Source organism: Alternaria rosae (assembly GCF_020736505.1).
Source record: "Alternaria rosae strain MPI-PUGE-AT-0040 chromosome Unknown BKA58scaffold_2, whole genome shotgun sequence".
Lineage (NCBI taxonomy): Eukaryota > Fungi > Ascomycota > Dothideomycetes > Pleosporales > Pleosporaceae > Alternaria > Alternaria rosae.
In genome coordinates, this window is record NW_025763571.1 from 1836321 (window position 1) to 1862000 (window position 25680).

The following is a 25680-nucleotide window of genomic DNA, read 5'->3' on the forward strand; positions in this document are numbered from 1 at the left end:
GAGCTAGGAAAGCAGCTTCACCTCGCTTTGAGTAGCCTGGTAGATTGCTGTGTGGCAGCATATGATTCAAGTAAGTTTAGCTTGACGAGTAGACTACGTGTCTAGGCAGTCAGATCTATGAGTGCGAGGCATTTCGCCTGCGTTGGACGTTGGGTGGCATCCTTGGGTTCCTGTAAAGCTTGGCGTGATTCACAGCGTGACGTCTTTAAGCTTGCGTCCAGAAGTCACGTCGGTTTACTGCAGGAGATTGCGCGGATCATCTGGGATATTCTCGAGTCGATTAAGAAGAATAGGGAGTAAGCCATTCTACGACCACGCTATATCCTACGCACTTCTTTACCCAGTAATTCGGGTCTCTCTACGTCCAGCTCATCCCGCAACGCTGCGTATAGCGAATCTCCTAGAATGATGGACAACCCCAGACTCCAGACTAGCGTGATGGCATAGAAGAAGTTGGCGTTTCCCGAGCCTGCGTAAATCCAAAGATGGTAGAAGGCAGGGCCCAAGAACGACGTATATAAGATAGCGGATGAAGCCAAGAACGTGTAGCGCATAACTAGTATACTGTTAGTATTGTTACAAGAGTTTCAAAAAAAGGGTACACTCACGAGGGAACAGATGACGGAACATGGGTACCAAAGAAAGGTAGAGCGCAGCATCCGCTATGCTCGGGTATGGTGTGAAAATGGCGAACACGCCGGTCAAGCTGCAAGCGACGAATAATGGCTGCTTGTGAAGGCGGATGGTAAGGCCTGGCATATACGATGCCGCGTGTAGCCAGAACACACCGAGGAAGAACTCGCGGAAAGAGTCAAACATCTCGATGAAGAAGTACCACCAAAGTCCAACATTCGGCGTGAGGTCAGGTAATAGAAGACGCACGCCGTATGTCGCCGAGAGAAAGTCCCACGAGCCCATCAAGAACGCCGACCCAGTGAGCAAGACGCCTATTGCGCCCGCGATACCAACAGTATGGGTTATGATGAAGGACACGACGTCTGGTGCGGTATTCTTCTTCAAAGTCTTCGCATCGTAGAGGAGAACCATGAGCGGAGGGAAGAGAAGGATCGGGTGCATGGCAAAGTACGATGCGAAAGCTGTGGCTAGTATGAAGGTGAAGCTGGCTCCTTGGGACGCCTTGGCCATGGCCGTGAGGATGAAGAGGTTCGTCAGGGCCGAGGTGGAGCGTGCGACGCAGGTCAGGACTGTGAAGGGATTGAACAGGAAGCTGAGATATGTCAGTATATATCCTACATGGAGGTGTAATAGGCATACCCTGCTGCAATAGCCACGCTGCTCCATCTCAAGTCCTTTCGCGGGGAAGCGAACAGGCGCGTGACTGACGCGAAGCCGCTCTCTGCCACCTGATATAAGGCATTCGCGCTTAATAAATCCACGATGGTAAAGAAGATGTTGGTCGCCAGCGGGGCATGGGCCGGGCTGGGAAAGAGGGAGAAGAGAGGCAGCAGGAGGGGTGCCTGGTGGTACACGCCACCGTCGTAGGGAGAGACATTGTGGGTGTAAAGGAAGACGCCCTCTTGCACTTGTAGGTATCAGTAATACCCTAGACAGATTATCCCAAGTACATACATCTCTTGAAGCTTGTCACTGGTGTTGACACCTCGACACGTCCGGCGAGGAGGTCTGGCAGGGCGGGAAAGACAGTGAAGAGGAGCAAGCGCACGGCTGCGGCGGCTGCAAAGAGCAGCATCTTTTGCTGCTTGTCAATTGCCATGGTCACGGGCAGCTATGCACTCATTGGCTCCATGGCGGTTCTCGACACCTCGGCGCTGGAGTTCTGGCAAGATGCATGTTGGTGGACCCTTGTCGCGCTAACGCCGGATCCATGTCCGCTAGTTGGCCGCATCTCTAACTTTTTTGCGCCCGCCAAAAGTTCGATCGTCTGCACCGACAGAATCGCGATTCAATACATACTCTACAATGGCTGGTCGCTCAAAAAAGAAGGGTATATATCTACGTCAATCATCGAGAGGAATATCTTGCTAATCATTTTATAGGCACCTCCGGTGCGGCCAAGAACTACATCACCCGTACGCGCGCCGTGAAGAAGCTTCAGATCTCGCTCCCCGACTTCAGACGACTATGTATCTTCAAGGGAATCTACCCCCGTGAGCCGCGCAACAAGAAGAAGGTCTCGAGGGGCTCTACCGCCGGCACCACCTTCTACTACACCAAGGATATCCAGTACCTCCTCCACGAGCCGCTGCTGGCCAAGTTCCGCGAGCACAAGTCTGTCGCAAAGAAGATCGGCCGCGCTCTCGGTCGCGGCGAGTCTGGCGATGCATCGCGCCTCGAGAAGAACCTCATGCCCAAGGTCAAGCTCGACCACATCATCAAGGAGCGCTACCCTACCTTTGTCGACGCCCTGCGCGACCTCGACGATGCCCTCTCCATGCTGTTCCTCTTCGCCAATCTCCCCTCGAGCGACCACGTTCCCGCCAAGACCATCGCCCTTTGCCAGCGACTGACCCGCGAGTTCGAGCACTACGTAATCACGTCCCACGCCCTCCGCAAGTCCTTCCTCTCCATCAAGGGTATCTACTACCAGGCGACGATCCAAGGTCAAGACATCCTCTGGCTGGTACCATACAGGTTCGTCCAGCGAACAGGCGGCGATATTGATTTCAGGATCATGGGCACCTTTGTTGAGTTCTACACGACGCTGCTCGGCTTTGTCAACTACCGCCTCTACACTTCGGTCGGCCTAGTATACCCTCCCAAGTTTAACGCAAAGAGCGACGAGCAGGGTGGTGAGCTTGCTGCATTCCAGCTTGAAGGCAGGGCCACTGCTACGAACGACGCAAACGGCCACGATGAGAATGGTGCGATCAACCCCGAGGCACAGGCGATTGCGGACAGGCTTGCAGCTATGCCCGATGCTGAAGAGGAGGAGAGCACCACTGCCGTGTCCAAGGTTGTCACCGAGGACGACGAAGAGGAGGCCAACGACGAGATTGACAAGTTCGAGCCAACTGCCCCCGACGCCGATATTCTGCCCCAGCCTCAAGCAAGCAGCGCCGAAATCGCATCCTTGTTCGCGCCTTTCACCTTCTACCTGGCACGAGAGACACCCAGAGCATCGCTCGAGTTCATACTAAAGGCATTTGGCTGCAAGAGAGTGGGTTGGGACGGAACGTTAGGCGATGGTGCTTTCACAACCAACGAGTCGGACCCGAACATCACACATCAGATCGTCGACCGACCCGCGCTATCCAACGGTGCTCCTGCACAGGAGGACGGTGCTGCTGCTCCCAAGGCCCAATGGCCATACTCTATGATGCCTGGACGCACCTATGTCCAGCCACAGTGGGTTTGGGACAGCATAAACCAGGGCAAGCTGTTGCGACCAGACCACTACGCTCCTGGCGCAGATCTACCTCCCCATCTCAGCCCTTGGGTCAAGCCAAAGAAGGGCGAATACGACCCTAACTTGCCTCTCGCGGCCCAACAACCCGAGGGCGAGGCTGAGGCGTTTGAGGATGATGATGACGAGGAGGCTAATTTCGACGTTGATGGAGACGAAGACATGGACGCCATCGTTGACCGTGAAGGCTCAGTGGAAGTTGGCGAGGGCATGGATGTCGCCGATGACTCTGAAGACGACAGCGATGACGACGAATCAGATGAAGCTGGCGCGGGTGGTGAGGAGTTCGACGGCCTTGACTCCGATGCCGAGTCGGACATCTCAGAAGGAGAGGCTGCCCGTCTTCAGCACCAGCGTGAATTGGAAGCTGAGGCTACTGGCAAGAAGCTCGAGGTCAAGAAGCCGACCAAGAAAGAAGAGAACGCCGTCATCCGCAAGAAGGCAGAGAAGAAGAAGCGCGCTGAAGAGGAGGAGCGCGAGAGGCAAAAGATGATGTTGTCCAACAAGAAGCGCAAGCTGCTCAAGCGTATCGAATATGGCGAAAACAAGCGCGAAAATGAGTCTGAGAACCTGCGCAGAAAGCGTGCGAAGGTTGAGAAGGCCAAGGCTGCTGCTGAAGCCCTATAGGTTTAAGTACATGTATATGACATGCATCAAAAGCTAGGGCTGGCGTTCTTTGGGCAGGAGTTTGGCGCGCTTAACGAACCTCTATATGCTGCATGTAGTAAATCGATACCTTTTCTGGCTCTACATCATGGCCGTAGCTGTTGAACATCTATCCCCAACGAATCGGCTGTGATCGCTGGTTTGGACGCACGGACTGGGGCTGTCAGACGAGTGGCGCAGCCATCTCTGACCCAACGAACATGGTGAACACTCGATGACTCAAACAGAGGATATATGAACCATGGCTGCACTCATGTTGCACTTAAAATATAACATTCAACTGCAAGACCATACGATCAATACACGCCCTATTCAACAGCATGTAGTCACGCCCTTTAATCCGCGAATATTGCACGATGGTAGACCAGGGCCGCCATCCAAACTCGACCATAGTTGGCATCGCAACAACGACAATGCTCTACTTGGACAACATGACATGATTGATTTCTCTTTCCTGCGCGTCATGTCATCTCCCATAAACGTATGTCTACACCACAATAACCCCCTCTTTCGACTCTCCCCACAAAGACGTTGCAAGAGCACGCAACCTCCGCGGATCCCACTCGAACACAAAGAACTAAAGACGAAAAGATGAATCCATAACGCGACCCGCCGTCGTTCTCGATCTGCTCCACGGAAAAAACCTAGATCCACCATCGTCGCCGCTACCTAAAAGCGCAAAGTGCCGAGCCGCTGCCGAATAGCACCACCTTCCGGAAAAATTGTGCATGTCTGATTTTGCTCCCCTGATAACTTTCGGTGGCATAGAAGTTTGAGAAGGTATAGAGACTCTTTGAAGCACTATGGAAGCGAAGCTGACACGGAAAGACCAATCTGGGTCATTGCTTTCACCTGGGGCAACAGGCATCGCTGTCACGTGATTGCGCGTTCACCCCGGCAAAGACGCTTGGTTGCTATTGTGGTATCACGACAATAGGCTCGGCTGTGGTCACCCAGCTGCTGCTTGGAGTTGGTGTTGTCTGTGATTTCAGGAGTTCATCTGCTCCTACTACCCATACCGTTTACTTCTTGGACTCGACACAGCGATCTGAAGTCAGCAACACCACTCATCAGACGTCGCGTTAAACCTCCAGAAACCAACGTATCCAACAACAAGCCACCGGAACCCCCATTCTACAACTGGCCATGGCAACGTCACAACCAACAGCCCTCTTCCCATCCCTCCCCCCAGAGCTCCGCAACGAAATATACACCTATCTCTCCTCTCCAACCCCCACATCCATCCCCACAAACAGCCACCTCCCCCTTGCCCTTAAAACCTTCACCTGCAAACACACCACCACAACTCTCCTCCCCATCCACCACAGCACGCCCGGCCTACTCTCCCTCCACGGCACCCTCATCCCCGAGGCCGCAGAATACGCCTCCTTCCTCCTCTCCAACAGCATAACCCTCTACCTCTCCATCCACTTCCGCGGCCGTGTAAACACCTTCGTGCCCTCGGACTGGGACAAGAAGATCCAAGCCCATTTACGTAAACTGGGTAAATCCTTTCCATGGCTGAGGAAGGTGGCGAGGTATGAGGTGCAGATACTGTGGGAGCCGGTTGATGGGGTGTTGAAGAGCAGGAAGGGCAAGAGGTGTGCGGGAGACGTTTGTTTGGGGTTGGTGGAAGGTGTGACGGGGTTGATAGACGAGGAGGTGAAGAGGAAGAAGGGGTGGTTGAGGATGGGCTTGAATTTGGATCATGGGTTCTCTGTCGCCAATGCTTTTTCAAACACGAAATTCGGACTGAATAAGTTTCTTGGTGAAGAGTTGGGGTTTAGGACGGTGGTGAGGGAGGTTAGGAAGACGAGGTCTTCGCACCACTGGGGGCCTGTGCCTCTTCGTCCAGCTTTTCGTGCGGTGGAGAAGGTGGGCACACCGGAGGAGAAAAGGTTGATTGAAATCGGGAAAGACAGCGTAGGTTGGTCTGAGTGCACGACGGGGCCGCTGGTCATGAGGAGGACTACGGGCACGGTGCTGAAGGGGTCTACGACGGTGTTGGGGAAGGATGAGATGGACTTCCCCATGTGCCATCTCATGGCGGAATGTGTCAAGATATAATGAGGACTACCTACTCAGCCCCCGATCCCAGCAGAGTCCGTTGAGCTTCCCATCTATGGTTTCAGATCAATTCAAGAGGGGGTGGTACGAGCGGCCAAGCAGGCCTGGGAGCTTTCGGCCAAGCAGCTTGATATGATCAAGATGCAAAAGAAGGAGCTAGAGGACAAGTTGGCAGGATACATTGTGAAGGATTCCGCGAATGACTATCCCGCATTTTGTGAGCTACTGATGACTTTATGCTGGCTTATGCAGTAACGACTGGATAAACACGGCCACAAGTCTTCCAAAATCCACTGTCCTGCCATCCAACAGCCCGTCCGTAGGTCAATGTACAATTTGTTCCAACTTCCTTACCTCTGCAGGCATCCAACACATCCTCCTTCATCCATATTACCATCCTCCACCGCCCCATTCGCCACATATCCTCTCCTTACGCCCAAGCTCCCACCAAACTCATCAAAAATGCACCAAGGAACACAAGCAAACAAGCATACACCCTGCGCTTACCCTTGAGTACCTTCCAACTCTCATCGCTCAGAAAGTCCTCTGACATGAGTTCCACGAGTGAGGCAAAGACAAGGAACCCCGCTGAGATGGCGTTCATGATACCGACGACGAGGAGGCCGACTTCAGAGTCGGGAGAGTACAAAGTGTGTGTCGCTATGCCGATTGCCATGCCGCCGGGTGTGCTGGGTGTTGTGTTAGTATGGTAGAATAGACTGAAGGTCGAGGGGTATGAGTAAGACTTACGTGCAACCGTAAGCGAGAGCCATGAGCCAAGGCTGTGCAGCGCGTGGCTTCCATTTGATGTCGGCGATACGTACGCCAAGTGCAAGACCTTCGAAGGTTTCTATCAAAGTCAGTATACAGACACGGCCGGTTTGGAAGGGTGACCTACGATGAAAGACGATGGCGATCAGCAGAACGGTAAAATCGTTGCCGACTGAAACAGCGAGCGACATTCCAATGAAGATGCTGTGGAACAAGATACCCATTTCCAGGAGAAATACCTGCATAATGGCTTTCTTGTGGATTTGCTCTGGGGTGAGCACATGGTCGTGCTCCCCAGTCTCTTGGTCCTCTTCAATAGCATATTCGTCATTCGCTTCTTTGCTACGAGCGCCCGGGGTTTCCGCTTCAAACCCACCCACAGATTCAATGGCATCGAGTCGCTGGCCATCCTCACGGTACCGGGAGAGCGTTCTACTAATGCTCCCGACCCTTCCACGCAAGACGCCCAGATCGCGTACTCGCATGCTGGTATCAGAGTATGTTCTCTGCATTGCTGGTTGCGGTGGAGCAGGCGATTCGTTCTCAGTCTTCGGCTCTTCCTTGCGGCGAGACACAGCCTCCGCGCCCTCGTTACCGCCACAGACATGTTGGGCAGGAGAAAAGATCATTTCGATTAAGGTGACGAAGAAGACGCTAGCTAGCATGATGGCGCCCGGCATAGCCTGATAGTCGGTCGTCCAAAAGCTCGACAGACAGGGGTCGTTCAGCGAACCAAAAGCGGTAGGAAGTAAATGGACGAATGCAGTTGCGACTAAGACACCGGTGCCGAAATGCTTCGCGCCGAAAAGGAAGGCAGGTGGGATGCGCAGCCGTGGGAACTTGAGGACGAGCATTGGGAAGGCACAGCCAGTCCCTGAAACGAAAAGAATGATGAAAAGGCCGGCGACATGGAGACCCAGATCGTAGTTGGGCTGGGCTTTGCCATCTTCGCAGGTGCTCCGCCTGGGAAGACGCTGGATTGTCGGGTCTGCGAATTCGGTGTTAGTGTTGACGCTTTGACACCATTGGGGCTGTTTCATCTCACCTTTTGGTAGGAAAAACTTGGGCGCGGATAGATTGCCAGTAGCGTACGAGATCAGCAACGAAGTGCAGATTACTGATACCAGCCACTTGGCCCAGCTGATGATAGTGTTGGTGAGGCCAGCTTGGTGCTCGCTCACGTGCGCGTTTGTTCGGGTGCAAGGTCCTGCAATATAGTCAGCATCTCAGCCTCCATCGTTGAGTCATCGAGAAGCTGCGACGAACCTTTTGGGGACCCTTTGACACCCTCGCCAGTGTGGCTTAGCTTTCTCTTCTCCATCTCTTGGCCACTGAATTCATCGAGTTCACACCGCCGGAGATTCTGCGTGCCGCTGCGCAGTCGATCTGCTTCCCCCAACTCTCTTGCATTCGCGATGCCGTTCAGATCCTCGCAGGTCGTCAGATCAGCGGCGAAACGTGGGGGATTCTGGTTCCATCCTGGGTTCCAAAGGACGTCGTCATCAGTTCTGGAAGGGCAGTTCATTTTGGGACCTCGGTAGCCAAGGACTCCTTTCCAGTCGTGCAGACGATCGAAGGTGCGTTCTGTGGTAGTGACAGCCGTCTAGACCAGTGGAGCGCGAAGGACGAGGTAATATGTTTGAGGGATGACGTGGAGATCACTGATGATGGAAATAGTCGGGAACATATGACATCCAAAAGAACTAGCAGTGGTCACTATGGTCGGTTAGCGGCTCTTCCGCTCTGTCGTTGCCCAAACAGAAGCCAGCGCCGAGTGCCAAGACGACCAACCCCAGGCCCGCCACGCGACAACGGCCGAACGGGTGCTCCTTCTTTTTGATGGGTCTTGTATACATCAGCCGTCGCTGTTTCAAACTTCACCTTCTGGAGATGATATATAGTTATGCTCCTCTTCATCATATTGTCGATAGGTGCGACTGCTGCGACCGGATGTTCGGCTTGCAATCGACACGTAATGATGCGCGGCCGGTGGAGATTCCGTAGAAGATCGGATCCGATGTTGCCCGAAGTAGAGCAATGAGTACCCAGCCGTGCAGCCGATGCCGTAGCGGAAAATCCTGGGGTAGTCTGGGCCATGTAGTACTCTCAATGCTGACTCCAACATGCAAATCTTCCTCACGTTTGACTAATACATCTGTGTCGGCGCTGCGACTAAGCAGCAGCTTGGAATAGACAGCATCCATATCGTAATCTCTCAATAGGGAATTTTTCTCCAGCCGGCATGTGAGCACGCGACCCGCGATCAGCCTACAGCCACACGCATTAAGGTCGCAGTAGGTAGTCCAATTAAGGTGTGTTGTATAATGCACAACATTGTTTCCGAACGATTCTTAGCGCATGTTGAAGCGCCTTTTCATCTCTTGTTTCTATGGGTATCTCTCTTCACTGCGCCTTCGTTGTCTCCAATACTTCCAGCGCACCGCCAACTAGGTGCAAGCTTCCAGTCACCAGCACCATGACCTCTGCGTCAGCACCTGCATCTTTGGCATAGTCTCGCGCCACCTTTCGTGCAGTCCCAACTGCCTCTTCGATTGTGCGCAATACATGCACTTCTGCAGTGCTGTCTATCTCAGACCACGTGTTCGCGAGCGCCTTCTGGACTGCCAGCGTGTCTACGTCCTGTTGATTGGTGTTTATTGAAACAAGGTCAGGCTTGTATCCCTCGCTGAAGGTTTGGTTGGTGGTGAAGATTACATGAGTGAAAGGAGACTGGGATCCGGAAGTGATACCGCTCTGCAGGGCTGTATACAAGGCTTTGGCAAGCGCATTCGCGTCCCGGGTCTGTTGGTTGAAGATCAAGATTCGAGGGACCTTGGCATGGGAAGTGGACGTGGAAGTCGCCATTGTTATCTGCTCCGCGAACCATTTACCAGTCACCTCTATGCTTTCCATAGTGTGGGCTCCGTCGATATGCCATGCGACGTTGGTCTCGCGTCTGATCTCGCATCTGCCAGCCCATCGCACTTGCTCCAGTCCGCGAACGAACTCGGGGGGGAGCTCAATATGCGATACAATGGTTGGATCGGGTACAGAAGTGTGCCCAAGTGCTCGCAGATGCGCAGCTGCGGCAGCTATCGCCACGGACGCGTTGATCTTCTGGAAGGCTGCACCTAGCCCAAGTTTGATCTCGTTATTCACCAAAGCTGGATGCACATCGATAGTGTGTAGTTTCGTGCCCTTCGCGTCTGCCCGTTCTTCCAAGACTGCCATAGCTTCCTCCTTTTGGCGAACTGTAAATGCAATACTGCCTTCCTTAAAGATGCCGGCTTTGTGCCAGGCTATTTCTGGAAGCGTAGAACCAAGCATCGCTGTATGATCTATTCCTAGAGTTGTGACGGCTGTGACGGTGGGTTTCGTGAGGATGTTCGTGCTGTCGAACTCGCCGCCGATTCCACATTCGATGACAGCCGAGTCCACACCCTCCTTCAGGTATGCGTGTAGCGCCATGAGCGTCAAATAGCGGAAGTATACTGGCTTTGTAGGGACTTCTGCTGGCGCATCCTCCGCCTTTGCCGCTGCTTCCAGCTTGTCCCACACCTCGAAGAAGTATTTCGCAAACTTCTCCTCTGATATTGGCTCATTGTCGATCTGTATGCGCTCGCGTACGAATCGTAGATGTGGGGAGGTATAAAGACCAATTTTCGAGGGCGGGGTCTGCGCGTCGCCGGGGGTGGTGTATTGTGACAGGATGGACGAGATGAAAGCGCTTGTAGAGCCTTTGCCTTTGGTCCCGGCGATGTGTATAGGCTTCAACCGGTCGAACTCTGAGGGCTGAATGCTTCGTCAGTCGCGGTCTCCGGGTGGGGTCATTGGGAGCCGCACACCTCATATCCAGCTTTGCGACACCATTCGATCATCTCAGGTATCGCTTGCTGATTCATACCCCGACCAGACTTGCGAATCGCATCCACTATGGAGAAATTGGACTGAAGCGTGTTCAGCGCCGCAACCGCAGCCTGTGACTATCAGCTCAACCCATATGCGCAGTGCTGCTAACCTACCGCATAGTCGCGCTTCTCCATTTTGGCAGCTCTGTGATAAAGACGAGCGATTGGTATGCCGCGCAAGAAGCACGTGCGTGTCCGGGCTATGAACATGAGGGCATCGCAGTTGATGCTTGAGAGGTCGTCTGCCACTTTTGTTCGTGAGAATACCGCCGATAGCCGATGACGCATCAGCTCGGACCCTCGTTCTGATATACCTCAAATGGGCCTGCGATCCCCTGCATACCTCTCTACATCTTCCTCCACTAATCAATTCGTCGAGGTCATCAGCCAACACTAACGTCGAGTCTCCACTCAAAGACCACTTCGGATGTCTAATGTTTGTACCCGTCACTGGCACTAGATCACAATTTCCTCGTGCTGCACGCCATATACATCTTTACGCGTTGTAGTGTTACATTATGAGCACCGGATAAAACTCTGCGTCCTTGTTATGTCCTACTGCTCAGAGTTACTGCCTTCATCTCTAGAGTTCAGCTGCGTCCTGGTTCAAAACAGGTAAACACATTAAAACGCGTCTTGGGAGGCGTGATAGTACTGTTGACATTGGAGTACGGGGTAGCGTGTAATAATTGGCCTATTGTTAATTCAGGAAACGAGCTTATTGTTCATCCCAAAGTTACTTCTGAGCACGCTCCACTGGATGCGATGTGATTGTCCGGTTGAAACACAATACCAGGGTCTAGCAAGAGCGACCTTGGCGCCGGAAGCAGTCTAGCGCACGTGGTCGTAGCTCTCTCACTCGATCCATCCGTGGATCCTTGGCGACAACCAATCCATTGTTTCGACCACAGTCAGCGCCTTTTATCAAACACTGTGCTTCTTCTTTCTCCTTCTCCTTCCCCCATTATCGAACAGCACGGGAAACCACATTGATTCACTTCGCCACTCTCGTTGCGCATCTGAAAACGTCCGCAGCTTCCCAGATTACGCGCCCCTGTCCGTGTCGCGTCACGCTCACCAACGTCGCTCACCTTCCTCATCACAACCACACGCGCAGCCATGTCGGACTATTCTAAGATGAAGAATGACGAGTTGTCGGCGCTTCTCAAGGAGCGCAAGCTACCTCACACCGGCAAGAAGGCAGAGATGGTCGAGCGCCTGCAAAAAGACGACGAGAAGTCTGGCGAGAAGCCTGCCGCTGGCGCTGAAGACGAGATTGACTGGGATGACGAAGCTGATGATGCCGCTGCTGTACCGGCTGCTGCCACTTCAGCGACAGAAGAGACTGTCATTCCTAACGCAGAGATTGTCGCAAACGCTGGAGGCGAAGGCCAGCCACCGAACCCGCAAGCCGTACCTAACCAAGTCGCCGATATCGACCCTGCGCAAACCGACGACCTTACCATCGACCCGCCCGCGGAAGGCGCCACTGAAGCCAGCACAGAGCCCAAGCCAGAAGAGAAGAAGGAGCCCACTCCTGATTACACACAGGGTCTTGCTGCCACCAACCTCGACGAAGAGATCGAGAAGCGCAAGAAGCGCGCGCTGAAGTTTGGTACCAAGTTCGAGGACGACGAAGGTCTCAAGAAGCTGGAGCGCGCCAAGAAGTTCGGAGAGGTCGGTCCCCCGAAGGGTCTCGATGAAGCTCTCCCAGAGCGCCGCGAGAAGCGCCAACGAGAGGCCGGTGGTGACGAAGCTGGTAGCAACAAGCGTCGTGAGGGGCGCCGTGACGGAGGACGCGAGGGAGGTCGTACTGGAGGTCGTGGAGGACGCAGAGATAACCGCCCTCGTAGCAGGGACAACCGCCCACGCGAGAACAGGACTGGTGGTGGTCCCGGCGGCTCTTGGATGAGCGAGAAGGACAGGGCCGCCGCCGAGGCCAGGAAAGCCAAGTTCGCAAAGCCAACGGCTTGAGCTTAAAGACATTTTTTCGATTGTTTTCTGGATTTGACTCACGAGCGGCCGACGAGCGATTCGAAGACGGAGCTTCGATACGGCGCCTAGACTCGGACTCGGTGGAAGAGCTTGGACAGCACCGGCGCACTCCTTGTATAACATATTTTGCGGGCTACATTCTACCAAATTGCCGGACCATCTGCGATTGTCGCTTCTTCAGACACATTGCGGATACATCAATTCAAAGCTCATTAATCTTCACCGACGCCTCATCGTCTCTTCGCGATTCACTCTTTGCATATACAGCTTCTTGGGTTTACATGGCGAGCCATTGGCATATCTGTTCGCTGCCAAAATCATGAAGCCACAATCAGACTTTGCCTCGGGGCGCAGCCGCTGCCTCCCAGCAGCGCAGCTGGGTCAGCGGTCGATGAAATACCGAAGCCAGGAATGGTTTACCACATACGACGGGTGTATTGAGCTGCCTCGACCACCCTCTTGATCGCAAAATCAATGTTCGCAATATGCCAGACTTGAACGCTTGCATTCCGCGTTCGCTGACAGCCAAAAACGCATCTGATGTGATCAGTCCACCAGGTTTCACGTATCCAGTGAGCACATATTGCAGTCCCATACGAACTGTATCTATAGATCAAGTGATTGTCAAGCAACCAACCGTTGCTACAAGCTTCGGTTCCAAACACACCGACATTGTGGTCCTCTTTTGTGATGCTAGTGCCGCTCAACGCCACGAAACTTGCTGCATATTCCCGACCTCGGCAGAGAACTATTATCCCCGCATACCAACTAACACCGCCAAAGGGGGGAAAAGAACGCTTAGCAATCGTCACCGTTAAATGGCCTGCAGGCACTAAGTACTTTTGTGGGGATATTTAGACGGTGGGAGTCCCCGCGCGTAAATTCCGCGTTCCGATATGCATATGTTGTTTTGCCTCCTCGACTTCCATTGATGTGTTGCTTGGTTCTTTCGCCATCGGAGAAGACAATCGGACCGCAGACTACTCTACCTACTTGATCTGGAACTTTGGATGTGCTGCATGACTCGGAATCCAGAGACCGGAATCGGACAAAGAGTCGGAACAATCGTACGATCGGCATCAGTCTACACATGGGAAAAAAGTTGGGTGACCAAATATTGTGCATCGGCGTAGCTAGTCGGAGTCATATAAGGTCGCACGGCAGGGTCGAAAAGCAAGAAGGCTAGACGACGCAGTTTTTCACGCGATGTCGCACTCAGATGTTGAAGAGAAACATGTCGTCAGAGACAAGGCAATCTCTCAAGAAGATATGAGTCGCCCCTCGTCCTCAATTCACAATGGCATTCATCAACAAGACAAAACGGCAAGCGACCACGAGGCAGGAGACAAAGAAGCGAAAATAGATGCGAGATCAACATTGACTGCCGAGTCCGCTATTCCTCCACCTCCAGATGGTGGACTCCATGCCTGGTTGAAGGTATTTGGAGGATTCATGATATACATCAATATTTGGTACGTTGGCTTTCGCACAGACAGTATTCTACCTCAAGCCATCATCTCCATATCTCACATGATGTAAACTAACACTACTACTCACCCAGGGGCTTCACCCTAACCTACGGCGCTTTCCAAACCTATTACCGTACCACTCTCCTCACCTCGTCCACCCCCAGCGCAATATCATGGATCGGAACCGTACAAGCCTGGCTGCTCATTGTCATCGGCGTGCTATCCGGGCCCCTCTTCGATCTTGGCTATTTCCGCAGCATGTTGCTCGTTGGAAACTTTCTGGTCGTGCTGGGCATCATGATGCTCAGTCTGAGTACGCAGTACTGGCAGGTGTTTCTCAGCCAAGGCGTTTGTATGGGTCTGGGAGCTGGGCTGTTATACATACCTAGTCTGGCCATGGTGGGGGTGTGGTTCAGTAAGAAGAGGGCGTTGGCTATGGGTATTGTTATGAGTGGGATTGCTGTTGGTATGTCTTCCCCAGCACTGTTTTCTTTCTCCCGGGAGGGAACACGACTGACAATACAATTCCAGGAGGCGTAATCTACATAATCATGTTCGACCGCCTTACCAGAAGCGCTGGGTTCCCCTGGGCTATCCGCGCGATAGGTTTCGTCGCTTTAGCTGCTGCTCTCCTTTCCATTCCCGCTCTGCTCTCTGGCTCCGCGTGGTTGAAGCACAAGCGTAAGCGTCGTGCGCTGTTCGATAAGTCCGCGCTGCATGACCGCCTCTTCCTTATCTTCACTGCGTGCTCTTTTAGCACGTTCCTCGGCTACATCGTACCTTACTTCTATATCCCGACATATGCGCGCGAGCGACTGGGCAGTTCGGAGAGTACAGCGCTATATATGCTCGTATTGAGTATAGCTGGCAGTTTCTTCGGGAGGTTGGTCAGTGGCGTCGCGGCGCATTGGTTTGGGGCTATTGTTACGTGGGGGCTTTGTGCGTTTGCGAGTGGATTATTGGCGCTGGTTTGGATCAGCATAGAGACTGAAAAGACGTTTATCGCTTTCAGTATACTCTGGGGTACGTCGCTACTGATACCCCACATGCTACATTGGACTAACGATAGACTTGTAGGTTTCTTCTCTGCCGCTTTGGTCACCGTGCCATCTGCGGCTTTTGCAAACATCACACCGGATCTCTCGCGGTTGGGGACGAGGCTAGGCATGAGTTGGAGTGTGTCTAGTATTGCTACGCTTATTGGTGCGCCGATTGCCGGGGCTTTGCTAAAGAAGACGGATGGGCGCACCAACTTCATTGGGGTGCAGGTTTGGAGTGGCGCTTGTTTGATGGTTGGGACGGGTTGGTTGGTTGTGCTCTGGACTGTCACTGTGAAAACGCAGAAGAAGGGTTGGAGAGTCTAACGCAGGAACGAGATAGAATTACGAGTCACAACTTCCCATTTGAAGTTCCAAACTTCAAATTTGCTAACGGGTACTATAATACTGGTTCGCTCGAAGCCCGAGACCATCGGCTAAATCGTTCGTGACCTTATGTTAGCGAGGGTCTGGCACATTTGGCTTTTCGAAGGTGAAAGCTATACAACGCCGCAAATATGGGGACGTGTTAACGAACAATGCGTTCGCTCAACAAGCCGTAGCGAAGGGAAGCGGTGGCTTGCTTCTCGAATTGTGAACGGGTGGGTTTTGGTACCGGTACGATACCGATGACGGCCCGCAATCGGCCCTATATCCTGGCTCGTATCAATGGCGGAGTGAACGTCAGCGATGTCGATGCTTGAAGGTTTGCTGGTGCTATCATGAAGGTAGAACGCTGATGTCTCCCGATCACGCTTGCATTTGCAACAAGTCCTCACGTTCAGTAGGGCTTACTAAAAGCAAAAAGCATATGCGAAAGTGAAGCGTTCAGATCGTGTTCGACGGGGGGCCTACTTCCTCCCACAAAAGCCTCTCGATCGCATCTCCACATTTACAGCCCCTGGGTCTTAGCCTCTTGGAGTACGACAGCCGGTAGCAGAGCATGATGTTCTCATTCATCATCGCTTTGGATCTAGACGATGTCGCTTAGCCATCTTAACGCTCGTGTTCTGCCGTACAACAAGACGCGTGGGTGGCGCGACGCCGTGAAACCCAAGATCATGCACCCCTGCTGCTCATTATCCATGTAGCGTGATATCACACCGTTATAGCCTCGGTGCGGAACGGGTCGCCGACCACGATCCCCGCGGTGCGTCTTGCGTTAGTCTTCGTTTCGAGATCTTTTGGTTCTTCTTCCTCCAGCCCAGCCGGTGTGAGCTAGCGAGTATCCTTGTTTCGCGTGGGGTTGTTGACGTCTCGTTACCCTTCTATAGCTGTACCACGAACCTAGCGACCGCATCATCGTGTATATCACGGGAATATGACCTACATGAATGCATGTAATACATACATGATCATACGACATTTCTCTAGGCAATACCGTCGACCTGACCTAGGTACAGCTACGAGGCTGAGCGTGCATCGCCGAGAAATTTCGGCATCGATCATGTCCACAGGTATCATTTTAGAAAAGAAGGTAAAAGCGGCAGTGCTATGGGTGCTGGGTCTTTATCAGTTCTTCCAGAATGCCCATAGCGCACATTGTGAGCCGAAGAAGTCCGCCCCGTCAGGGCTCGTAACGAAGACGATCTAACGTTCAGCCTGCTTGATGACAGATCAGATTAGAGGACCCGGAGATCCGGAGACCCGGAGACTCGGAGACCTGGCCGACATTACTCAGATGTCAGCCTTCGATACACGAGATCACTGCGGGCGTTCGCTCTGAGAAGAGTGGTTTCACATATGATTTGCCCTACACAACTCTTTTGAAGTCCAACTACACCATTTGTACAACAAATTGATGAATCTGGTGGAAAATTATGATAGTATCATTTTGCTTATTTGCGGCTGGTATAGCCCTAGTCAACACTTGAGCTTGGTCCAGTTGCCATTTGAGGTAATATGTACGATGATGTTGAGATCTGAAACCGAACACTCCAACGCCCCTGTCACCCTGCGCCGTGGGGCTCAAGGCCGTCTTGGTACACTGAAGATGAGGCAAGACAGTCGATAATGGATACTGCTCCGCTGCCTTTCTGACTACAATTAGCCGTTACCTATAACAAACCCGAACAGTTGGATATTCCACAACAACGCCCTCGCGTACAAAACTTTTGTGACAGCATGATTTCACTACGCCACACGGCAATTCGCCGCGTCAAAAGGTGCCAATGTATAGTTCTCTAAAGATACTATCTTCGTCGCAAATCGAACTCATGTTCAGCCCATAACTATCAGTGCTATGATATATTAGAAATTGATTTGTCATATCGACATCATCAACGTACTCTGTACGACCCGTTCACTACCATGGGTTCGGTTCGTCCAACCACTGTGGTATCGGTATCCATGCGCACGTGCAGCACCATGCCCATGTGCTCGCGCCCATTTAGCGTGTTTGCCGCGTGTTGCGCCAACTCTTTCGACGCAAACTTGGCGGTTGCCACGCCTTTGAACACGCCGGTCCGGCTATCTCTCATGAGTTGGATTTCGATGGCGTATCCAACAGTTTGCAACAGCAGCGCATTGAGATCGTCGGACGTGCATTTGTAGCTGAGGTTACGAATGAAAATGCCGCGTGCTTCAGTCAGGACTGCTCCACCTCGAACATTGACTGGCATCCCGTTCGTGCTAGTCGAGTATACCGGCGGTTGCAGTAACGCATAAGCTGGGTATACTGGGGCATGGGTATATGCGACTTGCTGTGGGGGATAGGTTTGCATCTGCGGGTACATTGCGTACGGGTACCTGGACTGTGTCGTCATGTATGGCCCAGAGGCTGCTGTTGTGCTCGCGCGCCCGCCGCCAAGTTGGTTTACTCTTCCGATGTCGATGCCACAACGCCCAGTGGAGTGACTTCCTTCGGGAACTTCAGGGAACAATGTGGAGCAATTGCATCGCATTAATCGATAGCCGTCACCCTTGCGACTCGTTTCCCACACATGTACGAGCATGCCCTTTGAACGGTAGTAGACTTCTACAGATGGAGTTAACGTCGTGACACCCAGTATTTGCAACTTCGGTACGCACTGTATACGGCATCCGCATCCTCCCTGTTCTTGAGACGGCACCACCCCTGCATCTCCCCTCGTCGTTGACCCTGGCTGGAGTATACATCAGCCCATCCCGGCTGCTCTTTGACTACTTTGCGAAGATGATCCTTGAATTCTTGCCATCCAGTAAGGTAGGGAGCATAACGTGTTGTTCCAGAGACGACAAGAAGGAAGTCTTCATCTCCATATTGCTGAGAACCTGTGTAAGACATTGTCGGAATATGTGAGTGGCGAATGTTGCTGGAGATGTCTACCTCGAACGATAAATCAATATGTAACTGAACTAGAATGTGATTGATCAGAACGCATTCGATATGGAATCGAAGCCGAGAGGTGGGATGAGAACGATCGGAGAACTTCACATTTAGATCGCGTAGGACGAGATCCGTTCTTCTCCTTTTAAACCACCAGTAGCCATAATATCCCGTTCCGGCATCGTAATAGTAGGGATCGGTCATCCTTGTGCTAGTCGGCGGACTACCTATAGGAAGGCTCCCCGTCCCGGTTTGCAGTCAGATCTGGAGCAAGAGATTAATCCTTGCCATTCAAGCCATGGCGTTGATGCGGCGCCTAGTCATGTTTACATGAGATCCAAGCTAACAAGATCGATCCTTAAAAGGCAAGGATAATGGCACAGCCATTCCGTTAACAGGGCTAGGTGCCGCATGAAAGCCGCCACCGGCTTGCTAATGGCGTCATCAACTTCATCTTGGAACACAAAACCGTACCTATTGCATTTCCTGGTTACGCCGCTACAAAATTCGTGAGGACGTTGCTGAAAAATCGCATCGACGTGGGGTGTCGCGTACTGCTTTGGCCGATCAAAAAACAATTATGACCATACTTCATTTAGTAAATGAGAAATGTTAAAAACTCCGTAATCTTGCCAGTACGTCTGCTATCGATCATGATCGGTCTTCGCATGCATGTAATGATAAAGGCGTTGCGGCACGCCTCGGACGCTGCCGCAGCTATGGCTGCTTGCATATCAGACAGCCGTTGCTGGATGAAGTATAGTAGATGAACGTGTTAAGTGATATCACCTAGGATCAAATTCCCTTGGCGCACGACTGCTGCATCGTTTAGGGGCAATAAAGCGTCAACTGTGGGTCAAATCTAGTCGGGTCAGCAACATCCTTCTTAATGAAGCATTGGCAACGGGACAAGCTGCGCGTTGTTCTCCCTAGTCTAGCGAGCCATGAAGTACGTATTCCAATGCTCGTGAGCATGCTATATGCCCTCGATCAAGATGACATTGCATGTAGAGAACTCAAGACAAACTCCACACGATAAGCTTCTGATCGAACCCACCACTTATCAAGAACTCAGCCTTTTCTTTGCCGTCTGAAGTATAAGACTTAGGTCCTGTCATCTGGCCTGCCCAGAGACATCGTAGCTTCGATCCAGGCTCATGTGCCTCCAATGATGAGATCAACTTTCCACTCTTGATTTCAATGCCGCGAACCACACCATCATCAGAGCTTACGTATACACCAGAGCCATCAGGTCGCCAGACGAGACGCGGTGTGGAGTAAGCGGTTTGTGGCGCTAGAGTGGAAACGTTGACTAATATAGCCGCTTCCTCTTTGTCTGCAACGAGCAGCTCAGCCCTGGCTTGCGACGCTTGTGTGACGGGTCCACCCGAGTCTAGACTAGTATCTGTATCCGACACTGAGGAACGGGTAGGAGGAAGCAAAAGCTTCGCGACCAGTAGCTTCATATGCGGCGTGCTGGAGGTCGCGATTGCAACAAGATATGGATTTGTAGGGCAGATCTGTATATCGGATGGCGTGAATGCAACCCAGGCATTGGAATGTGGAGCAAGATTCTGCTTGCCGATCAGAGTGAACGTTGGTGACTCCGGGCTAGGTACAGCGTAGAAGTGCAGAAAAGTCGAGTCTCTTCGGGCGACTACCAGGACTGGCGTTCCGTCTCCAGGCAAGGTGACGAATGATGTCGATTCTGGAATGCTTGGTAACGACAAGGTTGCTATTGGGTCCCCTAGTCGCGGCTGATCGACATTGGGATCGAGCTGGTATAAAACTACTTTGGCATCCCATCCTGCAGTGGCAACTAGCATGGGGCTACCTTCTGAAGACCAGGTAGATATTTTGACAAGATACTTGGAGTGGTCTTTGCGTTCTTCCAGTCTGACGTCGGTGGCCGCATCGAACAGCGTCAGCTTGCCAGACATTGAGGCAATGAGCAGTCGTCTGGAGTCTACCGGAACAATGTCTAAAGTTGGAGAATCCTGGAAGCTGGAAATCGTCTTGATGCAGTCAAGCGACGATGTGCTCGGATCCATTAGGTGTAATTGACGGTCAGCCGTGGTGGCGGCAACATACTGTTGTATTGCTGGCGTTGATGGTAGTAAAAGGTCGAGAACGGAAACGCTGAGTATGTTGGACCGACTTGGTAACGACTCTACAACTTTCGGCTTCACAGGCGCCTGCACGGTCCATGCTTGCTTTGCATCGTCGACACCAAGCTTCTCAAAGTTGAGGCTCAGATCGAAAGTCTTCTTTTCCTGCAGGATAGACTCGATGGTAATCGGATTATCAGCAGCTGAGCCGGTATCCGAAGGCAAGTCGGCTTCCTGAACGAAGCTGTTCAAAGTCTAGATTGGTGTTAGCACCTTCACGTAACCTGGGTAGGGATGACGTAACCTGAGTGTACCCATTCGCTCTCAGATACCGCGCGACAAGTTCTGCCGCAGATGGAAGCATATCGTCAGATCTTTTGTTCACCTGTGGCTCGTTTCAAGTGATCGCGCTCGATGGCTAAGCTGATATGTCACACGTCGACAATGTGGCGTCCGAAGGGGTGATGGTGAAGGCCAAGCTAGCCTTATCGATAGTGCAGCCGCTAATCCCGCCCCCACACGATCTCGCAGAAGTTTCTGAAATCACGACGCGTATTAGAGACACATCAGAAAGCACTAACCAACTTGACGAGAGATATGGAGGCAAGTGCTAAAGCATGTATGTTCATCATGAGTCTGACTTTTGTAGAAAATTAATGGCATTCGTGAGACGCTAACAAAGGAGGTTGTTTCGTCCCAGGAGGCTACACTCGAAGAGCCGTACAGTATATCAAGCCGTCTACGGCTAGCAAAAGCGTATAAAGCACTTGGCTACCCAGATCTCGCTGCGGGCGATGCTTATAAAGCCTTGATCTTAGTGGATGAAGTACTCGATGAAGGCGAATATCACGACGAAGCCTTGGAGGCAGCACGAACAGACGTTATCTCTGAACGGATGACAGGATTGGAGTTGGAAGATCAGGAAAAGACGTCCTCTTTAGAAGATGATGACATTCTGACATGGGCGCAAACGCGCTGGTCTAAGAGCGCGTACGTAAACAGTCCTGGGTTTGATGTACTTTCGCGCGAAAAGCTAACTTATACAGTCATGATATACTCATCAGTTCCTTGTTGGACTGTGGATGTCTGCGTAGTGGATCTGACTATATATCTCGCGCAAGGAAAGCTTTCCCGGAAGACTCGATCTTCGAAGACTACGAAAAATCTTTATGGAACCATTTGCGGACTCATTTTGAGCGTCAAGGGGAATCTGCTGAGAACGTCGATGTAGAAGACTACCCTGATAAGGGCTTTGTCCGCCGCGAACAATATCCTTGGAACCATCATGAGCCTGATCGCTTCTCCACAGAGTGCCTCGACTTCCTTAATGAGGAGCTTGCGGATATAGCACCAAGATTAGAGGTCAGAGTCTCTGAGTTGCCCATTCTCAGTACTACTTCGACAACTAACGGAACGAAACCGGAAACGAACTATACGAAGCAATTGGGCTTATTTGCCAAAGACGACATAATACCGGGCGAGACCATCCTAGAGGAAAAGTCGTTACTTACCGCTATATCAAGACTTCATGAGTCGTATTGCGATGCGTGTGTTATCCCACTTTCATCTTCTGGAAATGGAAACGACACTGTGATATCCTGCGAAGAATGTGAAGAGGTATTCTTCTGCAGCGAGGAATGTCACGATCTAGCTCAAGACCAATATCATCCAGCGCTATGCGGTGTCAGCGTAGACCAGGGCAAGGTACCCGCACGTGAAGCGGCAGACTACCTATATACCCTCCTACTTGTCCGTGCACTAGCGTTAGCGGAGACCCTGGATCTCCATCCTCTAGAGTTGAAAGAAGTGCGGTATATCTGGGGGGACTATCATGGCAAAGATCTCGAGACTGTGTGGCAAGCGGATGCTTCGGGTCGCCTGAGCGATGCTTTTGCACACGTACCGCAAACGCTTCCCTTCTCGTTCAAGAGCAACATACTCATGCCGTTGCATGTTCTAGAAAAGATGGACATCAACATCTTCACCCAAAGTCATCGCTATGACACCTGGGTCTTCAACACTCTGTATGCAAAGTTCCGCGGAACAGCGTCTGCACAGCAGGGGCTCGATGGAAGGCCTGAAATTAGCGCTGTTCATCCGATGTGGTGCCTCGCAAATCACAGCTGTGATCCTAACGTAGCCTGGGAATGGCGTGGCTCGATGCGCTTTTGGACGCGTGAGAACCTGGTTGATTGGAAGGGTAGAGACCCGAGCAAGGAGCCTGGTCTCAAGAGAGATGAAGAGGTATTTGGCCACTACTGCGACGTACGTCTGCCGGTGAAGGAAAGGCGGGAGTGGGCCTCTGGAGCACTTGGCGGCGATTGTATGTGCGCTAGATGCGTCTTGGAAGAGGCGGAAGAACGGAAGCACAGTGCTCCGCAGTAAAAACCTTGCAACCACCATGCAGTGTCGAAAGCGGTGGATACTTGTAATACTGCACGGTCGACATATAAAACCGGCGGATTTGCAGTACAGTATATTTGCAGAACAACCAGGTGGGCCTTTATCGCAAGCCAAACGCCAGGCAAACGAGCGCAGGATCGGTACAACACAGACTTGTAGGTTGTGGAGATCTGGCACAACGCTCGTATACGGAAACGGCATCAACTCGAAATATCGGCAATCGCGCCATGTGTGAACCATCTACCGGCCAATCCCAGTACCCGTGGGGGCCGCTGCACCAAGCACATCCGGCAGGACACATCATGTAGCGTCAAGAATCAGGCCATGTCCCAACGCCGCGGTGACACCATCACATCACCTCGTGGAAGAACTCCACCGTTTACGAGTTCCCATAGTCGCAATGCGCTTGTCTCCCCCCTTGGTTCTTGCGAGCCAATCATGGCCAACGTCATGTCCCTTGACGGCATGACGGCATTACGGGATATTCCAGAGTAACGCCATACCTGGGCATTCAGCCGAAGTTTTTGTGTAGCATTGTTTCGGTAGTCTTCCTTGTCCTCCATTACTCGATTGCATACATACACCACCTGATTGGTATGCTCCCTGTTCTGGCCTCACTTTTTCAGCGTCTAGCTTCTGCTTTTGTGTCGCTCACACTCACATCTTACGCGGCTTTCAAGCCAAATCCCTAAGATTCCGCACCCTGCCATGCTGTCGGGTGTTCATCATTGGCATACACCACGATATGTGTGTCCGTTTCGCAATCTCCTGATATTGGGCAACGCAAAAATCGTGCTACTGTGCCGCTTATACGAATCGAAATTCGTCTCCTTGAGACCTGCTTCTACGGATAGATCCCGCGGCCCGCTGGCGTCATCATCTGCCGCTGATCCCTGACAGTCGAGCGTTACTGGATGGGCGGAGCCGCACCACGTGTCACGGGCGTGGACGCTAGGGGCTATGGCTACGTTGACGGCGTAGTGATTCCAAATAGTCCAGCTTACTGCAAGAATATGGCGCTCCATGAAATAAGGCCTCCCTTAGATAGCGAGGAGGTGTATGAATCCCTGTTACCGAGTCATCGGAGGATTGCAGCTGCGAGCAGCTGTGCATATCTTATCTGGGAATGCCACCCACGGTATCATAGCACCCGTTGCAATGACTACAGTTAGCATCTTATGTTCCGCTGCGTCTACGTTGATTTCAACAATATGCGGCAGGCGTACCCAACCTTGTCACGTCCAAAAGAGCTCTGCCTAGACATCGCGACTTACATTGGAGGAGGGAATCATATGCACTGTACTATGAACTGATTTATATTTACATCTGCATATGAAGGCAGCAATAAACGAGAGATCACCACGTCAACGTCATAATCATCATTTAGAGAACAATCATACTTCGGCAAACCCAAGAAGGCACTGAAAAGTGCCGTATTCTCAATAGCGGCGCTTAGCGTACACGACAACATGATATGCCCACAAGTTATTCCAACAAATTGCTGCAACCATGAAATGAGATGTATCAGGTCCTATTGTTACCCTGCGAGGAGTTATGTACATCATGTCGATCTCAGTGACGGAGGATGCCCTTACCAACGACTATACTCTCCTGTGATAACACTTAGATCCACGATGCACTAGCGTAACTGATCAACACTGTGAATACCAATCGGCCTACCATCCGTTACGTAGTATATAGAGGTTGGAGGGTCATTGTGTTGTAGTCACTTCTCCGTAATGTTGAGATGCCACATCCGAGTGTCCAAGTACGACCACCTTTCATTGCGGATGCATAATGAGTAGAACAGTTACCCTTGAAATCCAACATTGTGTGGTAGAACCCTTCAAAGAGCTGTTGTAATGCAAAAAAGGGCTGCTGCAACTTAATCCCATGGCCACCTAGACCAGTACAGTCAACTAGCACACAGACGAAAGTGGACACTGCAGAAAAAGCCGTCTCCGATCTTCGCAGAAGGGGTCGTTGAGTCCGGTAATACCCCTGTACATTCATACTGCATCCAACCCCCATGCTTCTGCTCAACATTCCTGTAAGACACATGCGTGCCCTAACACCCCCATATGGCCTATCACACCCTCTCGCAGGAAGCCAGATCACTCCCCACGATCCAGCCCCTGTAATTATGACAGCCGAATATTGTCATGACCTTACTACCGGGATGCGATAAGTGGTAGTATGCTTATACGTACAGGGTTCCATACACCCTCTCCGCAGAATCCGGATGGCGAAAAAGTGCCCATCTCCGTCTTTCGCCCACCACCACAGTCCTCAACGATAACATGCATGATTCCAGGTCATGTAACTGATAAAATACGTCTTTGTCTTTCCGGGGCTATGCACTGCAGGCCAGAGCCCCATCCCACACTTCCTTTACGCACATCCGGTGGTGGAGCTGCATCATCGAGCTGAGATCGAGTGGACGCCGTGGAATTGAGCTACGCTGTCCGCGGAAGCGCGGATCGTTCTGACCATTGGATTATTGGGGGACTCATGAAGTCCCAATTGCAGATGCATGCCGTGGGCACCAAGAAACAAGCAACATG

The 25680-nt window shown here is 52.0% G+C and overlaps 10 protein-coding genes across 10 annotated transcripts; 5 read left to right on the forward strand and 5 right to left on the reverse strand.

The window, feature by feature from the left end:
* Positions 1-317: 317 nt before the first annotated feature.
* BKA58DRAFT_408784 (GPI transamidase subunit PIG-U) lies at positions 318-1735 on the reverse strand (the record flags this gene model as incomplete). The annotated part of the gene is made up of 4 exons (XM_046172108.1): positions 318-556; positions 609-1228; positions 1276-1543; positions 1591-1735. 4 exons carry the CDS (start codon positions 1733-1735, stop codon positions 318-320), a joined length of 1272 nt encoding a protein of 423 aa, XP_046028995.1.
* A 171-nt stretch (positions 1736-1906) lies between these two features.
* On the forward strand, positions 1907-4195 carry BKA58DRAFT_465881 (Pescadillo N-terminus-domain-containing protein). Its single transcript, XM_046174983.1, has 2 exons — positions 1907-1966; positions 2019-4195. Exons 1-2 carry the CDS (start codon positions 1942-1944, stop codon positions 4010-4012), a joined length of 2019 nt encoding a protein of 672 aa, XP_046028996.1. The 5' UTR covers positions 1907-1941; the 3' UTR covers positions 4013-4195.
* A 755-nt stretch (positions 4196-4950) lies between these two features.
* BKA58DRAFT_90036 (uncharacterized protein) lies at positions 4951-6282 on the forward strand. Its single transcript, XM_046176143.1, has one exon. It carries the CDS (start codon positions 5198-5200, stop codon positions 6116-6118), a length of 921 nt encoding a protein of 306 aa, XP_046028997.1. The 5' UTR covers positions 4951-5197; the 3' UTR covers positions 6119-6282.
* A 51-nt stretch (positions 6283-6333) lies between these two features.
* Positions 6334-8509, reverse strand: BKA58DRAFT_90053 (ZIP zinc transporter-domain-containing protein). The gene is made up of 4 exons (XM_046176144.1): positions 8156-8509; positions 7017-8096; positions 6869-6968; positions 6334-6807 (listed from the first exon to the last, which is right to left on the reverse strand). The coding sequence occupies exons 1-4, from the start codon at positions 8412-8414 to the stop codon at positions 6549-6551; spliced, it is 1698 nt and encodes a 565-aa protein (XP_046028998.1). The 5' UTR covers positions 8415-8509; the 3' UTR covers positions 6334-6548.
* A 783-nt stretch (positions 8510-9292) lies between these two features.
* Positions 9293-10932, reverse strand: BKA58DRAFT_306995 (bifunctional protein folC; the record flags this gene model as incomplete). Its single annotated transcript, XM_046167140.1, has 3 exons — positions 9293-10681; positions 10735-10866; positions 10912-10932. The coding sequence occupies 3 exons, from the start codon at positions 10930-10932 to the stop codon at positions 9293-9295; spliced, it is 1542 nt and encodes a 513-aa protein (XP_046028999.1).
* A 582-nt stretch (positions 10933-11514) lies between these two features.
* On the forward strand, positions 11515-13024 carry BKA58DRAFT_90093 (uncharacterized protein). Its single transcript, XM_046176145.1, has one exon. The coding sequence runs from the start codon at positions 11917-11919 to the stop codon at positions 12769-12771; it is 855 nt and encodes a 284-aa protein (XP_046029000.1). The 5' UTR covers positions 11515-11916; the 3' UTR covers positions 12772-13024.
* Positions 13025-13804: 780 nt separating this feature from the next.
* Positions 13805-15725, forward strand: BKA58DRAFT_90100 (major facilitator superfamily domain-containing protein). Its single transcript, XM_046176146.1, has 4 exons — positions 13805-14264; positions 14354-14727; positions 14793-15284; positions 15339-15725. The coding sequence occupies exons 1-4, from the start codon at positions 13999-14001 to the stop codon at positions 15623-15625; spliced, it is 1419 nt and encodes a 472-aa protein (XP_046029001.1). The 5' UTR covers positions 13805-13998; the 3' UTR covers positions 15626-15725.
* A 1579-nt stretch (positions 15726-17304) lies between these two features.
* BKA58DRAFT_465886 (uncharacterized protein) lies at positions 17305-18747 on the reverse strand. The gene is made up of 3 exons (XM_046174984.1): positions 18329-18747; positions 17587-18275; positions 17305-17538 (listed from the first exon to the last, which is right to left on the reverse strand). The coding sequence occupies exons 1-3, from the start codon at positions 18561-18563 to the stop codon at positions 17533-17535; spliced, it is 930 nt and encodes a 309-aa protein (XP_046029002.1). The 5' UTR covers positions 18564-18747; the 3' UTR covers positions 17305-17532.
* Positions 18748-19423: 676 nt separating this feature from the next.
* BKA58DRAFT_376663 (WD40-repeat-containing domain protein) lies at positions 19424-21167 on the reverse strand. Its single transcript, XM_046169540.1, has 2 exons — positions 21018-21167; positions 19424-20968 (listed from the first exon to the last, which is right to left on the reverse strand). Exons 1-2 carry the CDS (start codon positions 21075-21077, stop codon positions 19622-19624), a joined length of 1407 nt encoding a protein of 468 aa, XP_046029003.1. The 5' UTR covers positions 21078-21167; the 3' UTR covers positions 19424-19621.
* Positions 21168-21225: 58 nt separating this feature from the next.
* On the forward strand, positions 21226-23266 carry BKA58DRAFT_90111 (uncharacterized protein). The gene is made up of 3 exons (XM_046176147.1): positions 21226-21316; positions 21363-21703; positions 21760-23266. The coding sequence occupies exons 1-3, from the start codon at positions 21311-21313 to the stop codon at positions 23096-23098; spliced, it is 1686 nt and encodes a 561-aa protein (XP_046029004.1). The 5' UTR covers positions 21226-21310; the 3' UTR covers positions 23099-23266.
* Positions 23267-25680: the final 2414 nt, after the last annotated feature.

Coding starts and splice junctions, on each gene's coding strand:
- BKA58DRAFT_90053 (XM_046176144.1), bottom strand. CDS start 8,414: ATGAACTGCCCTTCCAGAACTGATGACGACGTCCTTTGGAACCCAGGA. Junction 6,969..7,016: donor GATCGCCATCGTCTTTCATC/GTAGGTCACCCT, acceptor TGACTTTGATAG/AAACCTTCGAAGGTCTTGCA. Junction 6,808..6,868: donor GCTCTCGCTTACGGTTGCAC/GTAAGTCTTACT, acceptor CACAACACCCAG/CACACCCGGCGGCATGGCAA.
- BKA58DRAFT_90093 (XM_046176145.1), top strand. CDS start 11,917: ATGTCGGACTATTCTAAGATGAAGAATGACGAGTTGTCGGCGCTTCTC.
- BKA58DRAFT_376663 (XM_046169540.1), bottom strand. CDS start 21,077: ATGCTTCCATCTGCGGCAGAACTTGTCGCGCGGTATCTGAGAGCGAAT. Junction 20,969..21,017: donor GAGCGAATGGGTACACTCAG/GTTACGTCATCC, acceptor ACACCAATCTAG/ACTTTGAACAGCTTCGTTCA.
- BKA58DRAFT_90036 (XM_046176143.1), top strand. CDS start 5,198: ATGGCAACGTCACAACCAACAGCCCTCTTCCCATCCCTCCCCCCAGAG.
- BKA58DRAFT_465886 (XM_046174984.1), bottom strand. CDS start 18,563: ATGTCTTACACAGGTTCTCAGCAATATGGAGATGAAGACTTCCTTCTT. Junction 18,276..18,328: donor GGATGCGGATGCCGTATACA/GTGCGTACCGAA, acceptor CTCCATCTGTAG/AAGTCTACTACCGTTCAAAG.
- BKA58DRAFT_465881 (XM_046174983.1), top strand. CDS start 1,942: ATGGCTGGTCGCTCAAAAAAGAAGG. Junction 1,967..2,018: donor TGGTCGCTCAAAAAAGAAGG/GTATATATCTAC, acceptor ATCATTTTATAG/GCACCTCCGGTGCGGCCAAG.
- BKA58DRAFT_90111 (XM_046176147.1), top strand. Junction 21,704..21,759: donor ACGCGCTGGTCTAAGAGCGC/GTACGTAAACAG, acceptor TAACTTATACAG/TCATGATATACTCATCAGTT.
- BKA58DRAFT_90100 (XM_046176146.1), top strand. CDS start 13,999: ATGTCGCACTCAGATGTTGAAGAGAAACATGTCGTCAGAGACAAGGCA. Junction 14,265..14,353: donor ATGATATACATCAATATTTG/GTACGTTGGCTT, acceptor CTACTCACCCAG/GGGCTTCACCCTAACCTACG. Junction 15,285..15,338: donor CGCTTTCAGTATACTCTGGG/GTACGTCGCTAC, acceptor ATAGACTTGTAG/GTTTCTTCTCTGCCGCTTTG.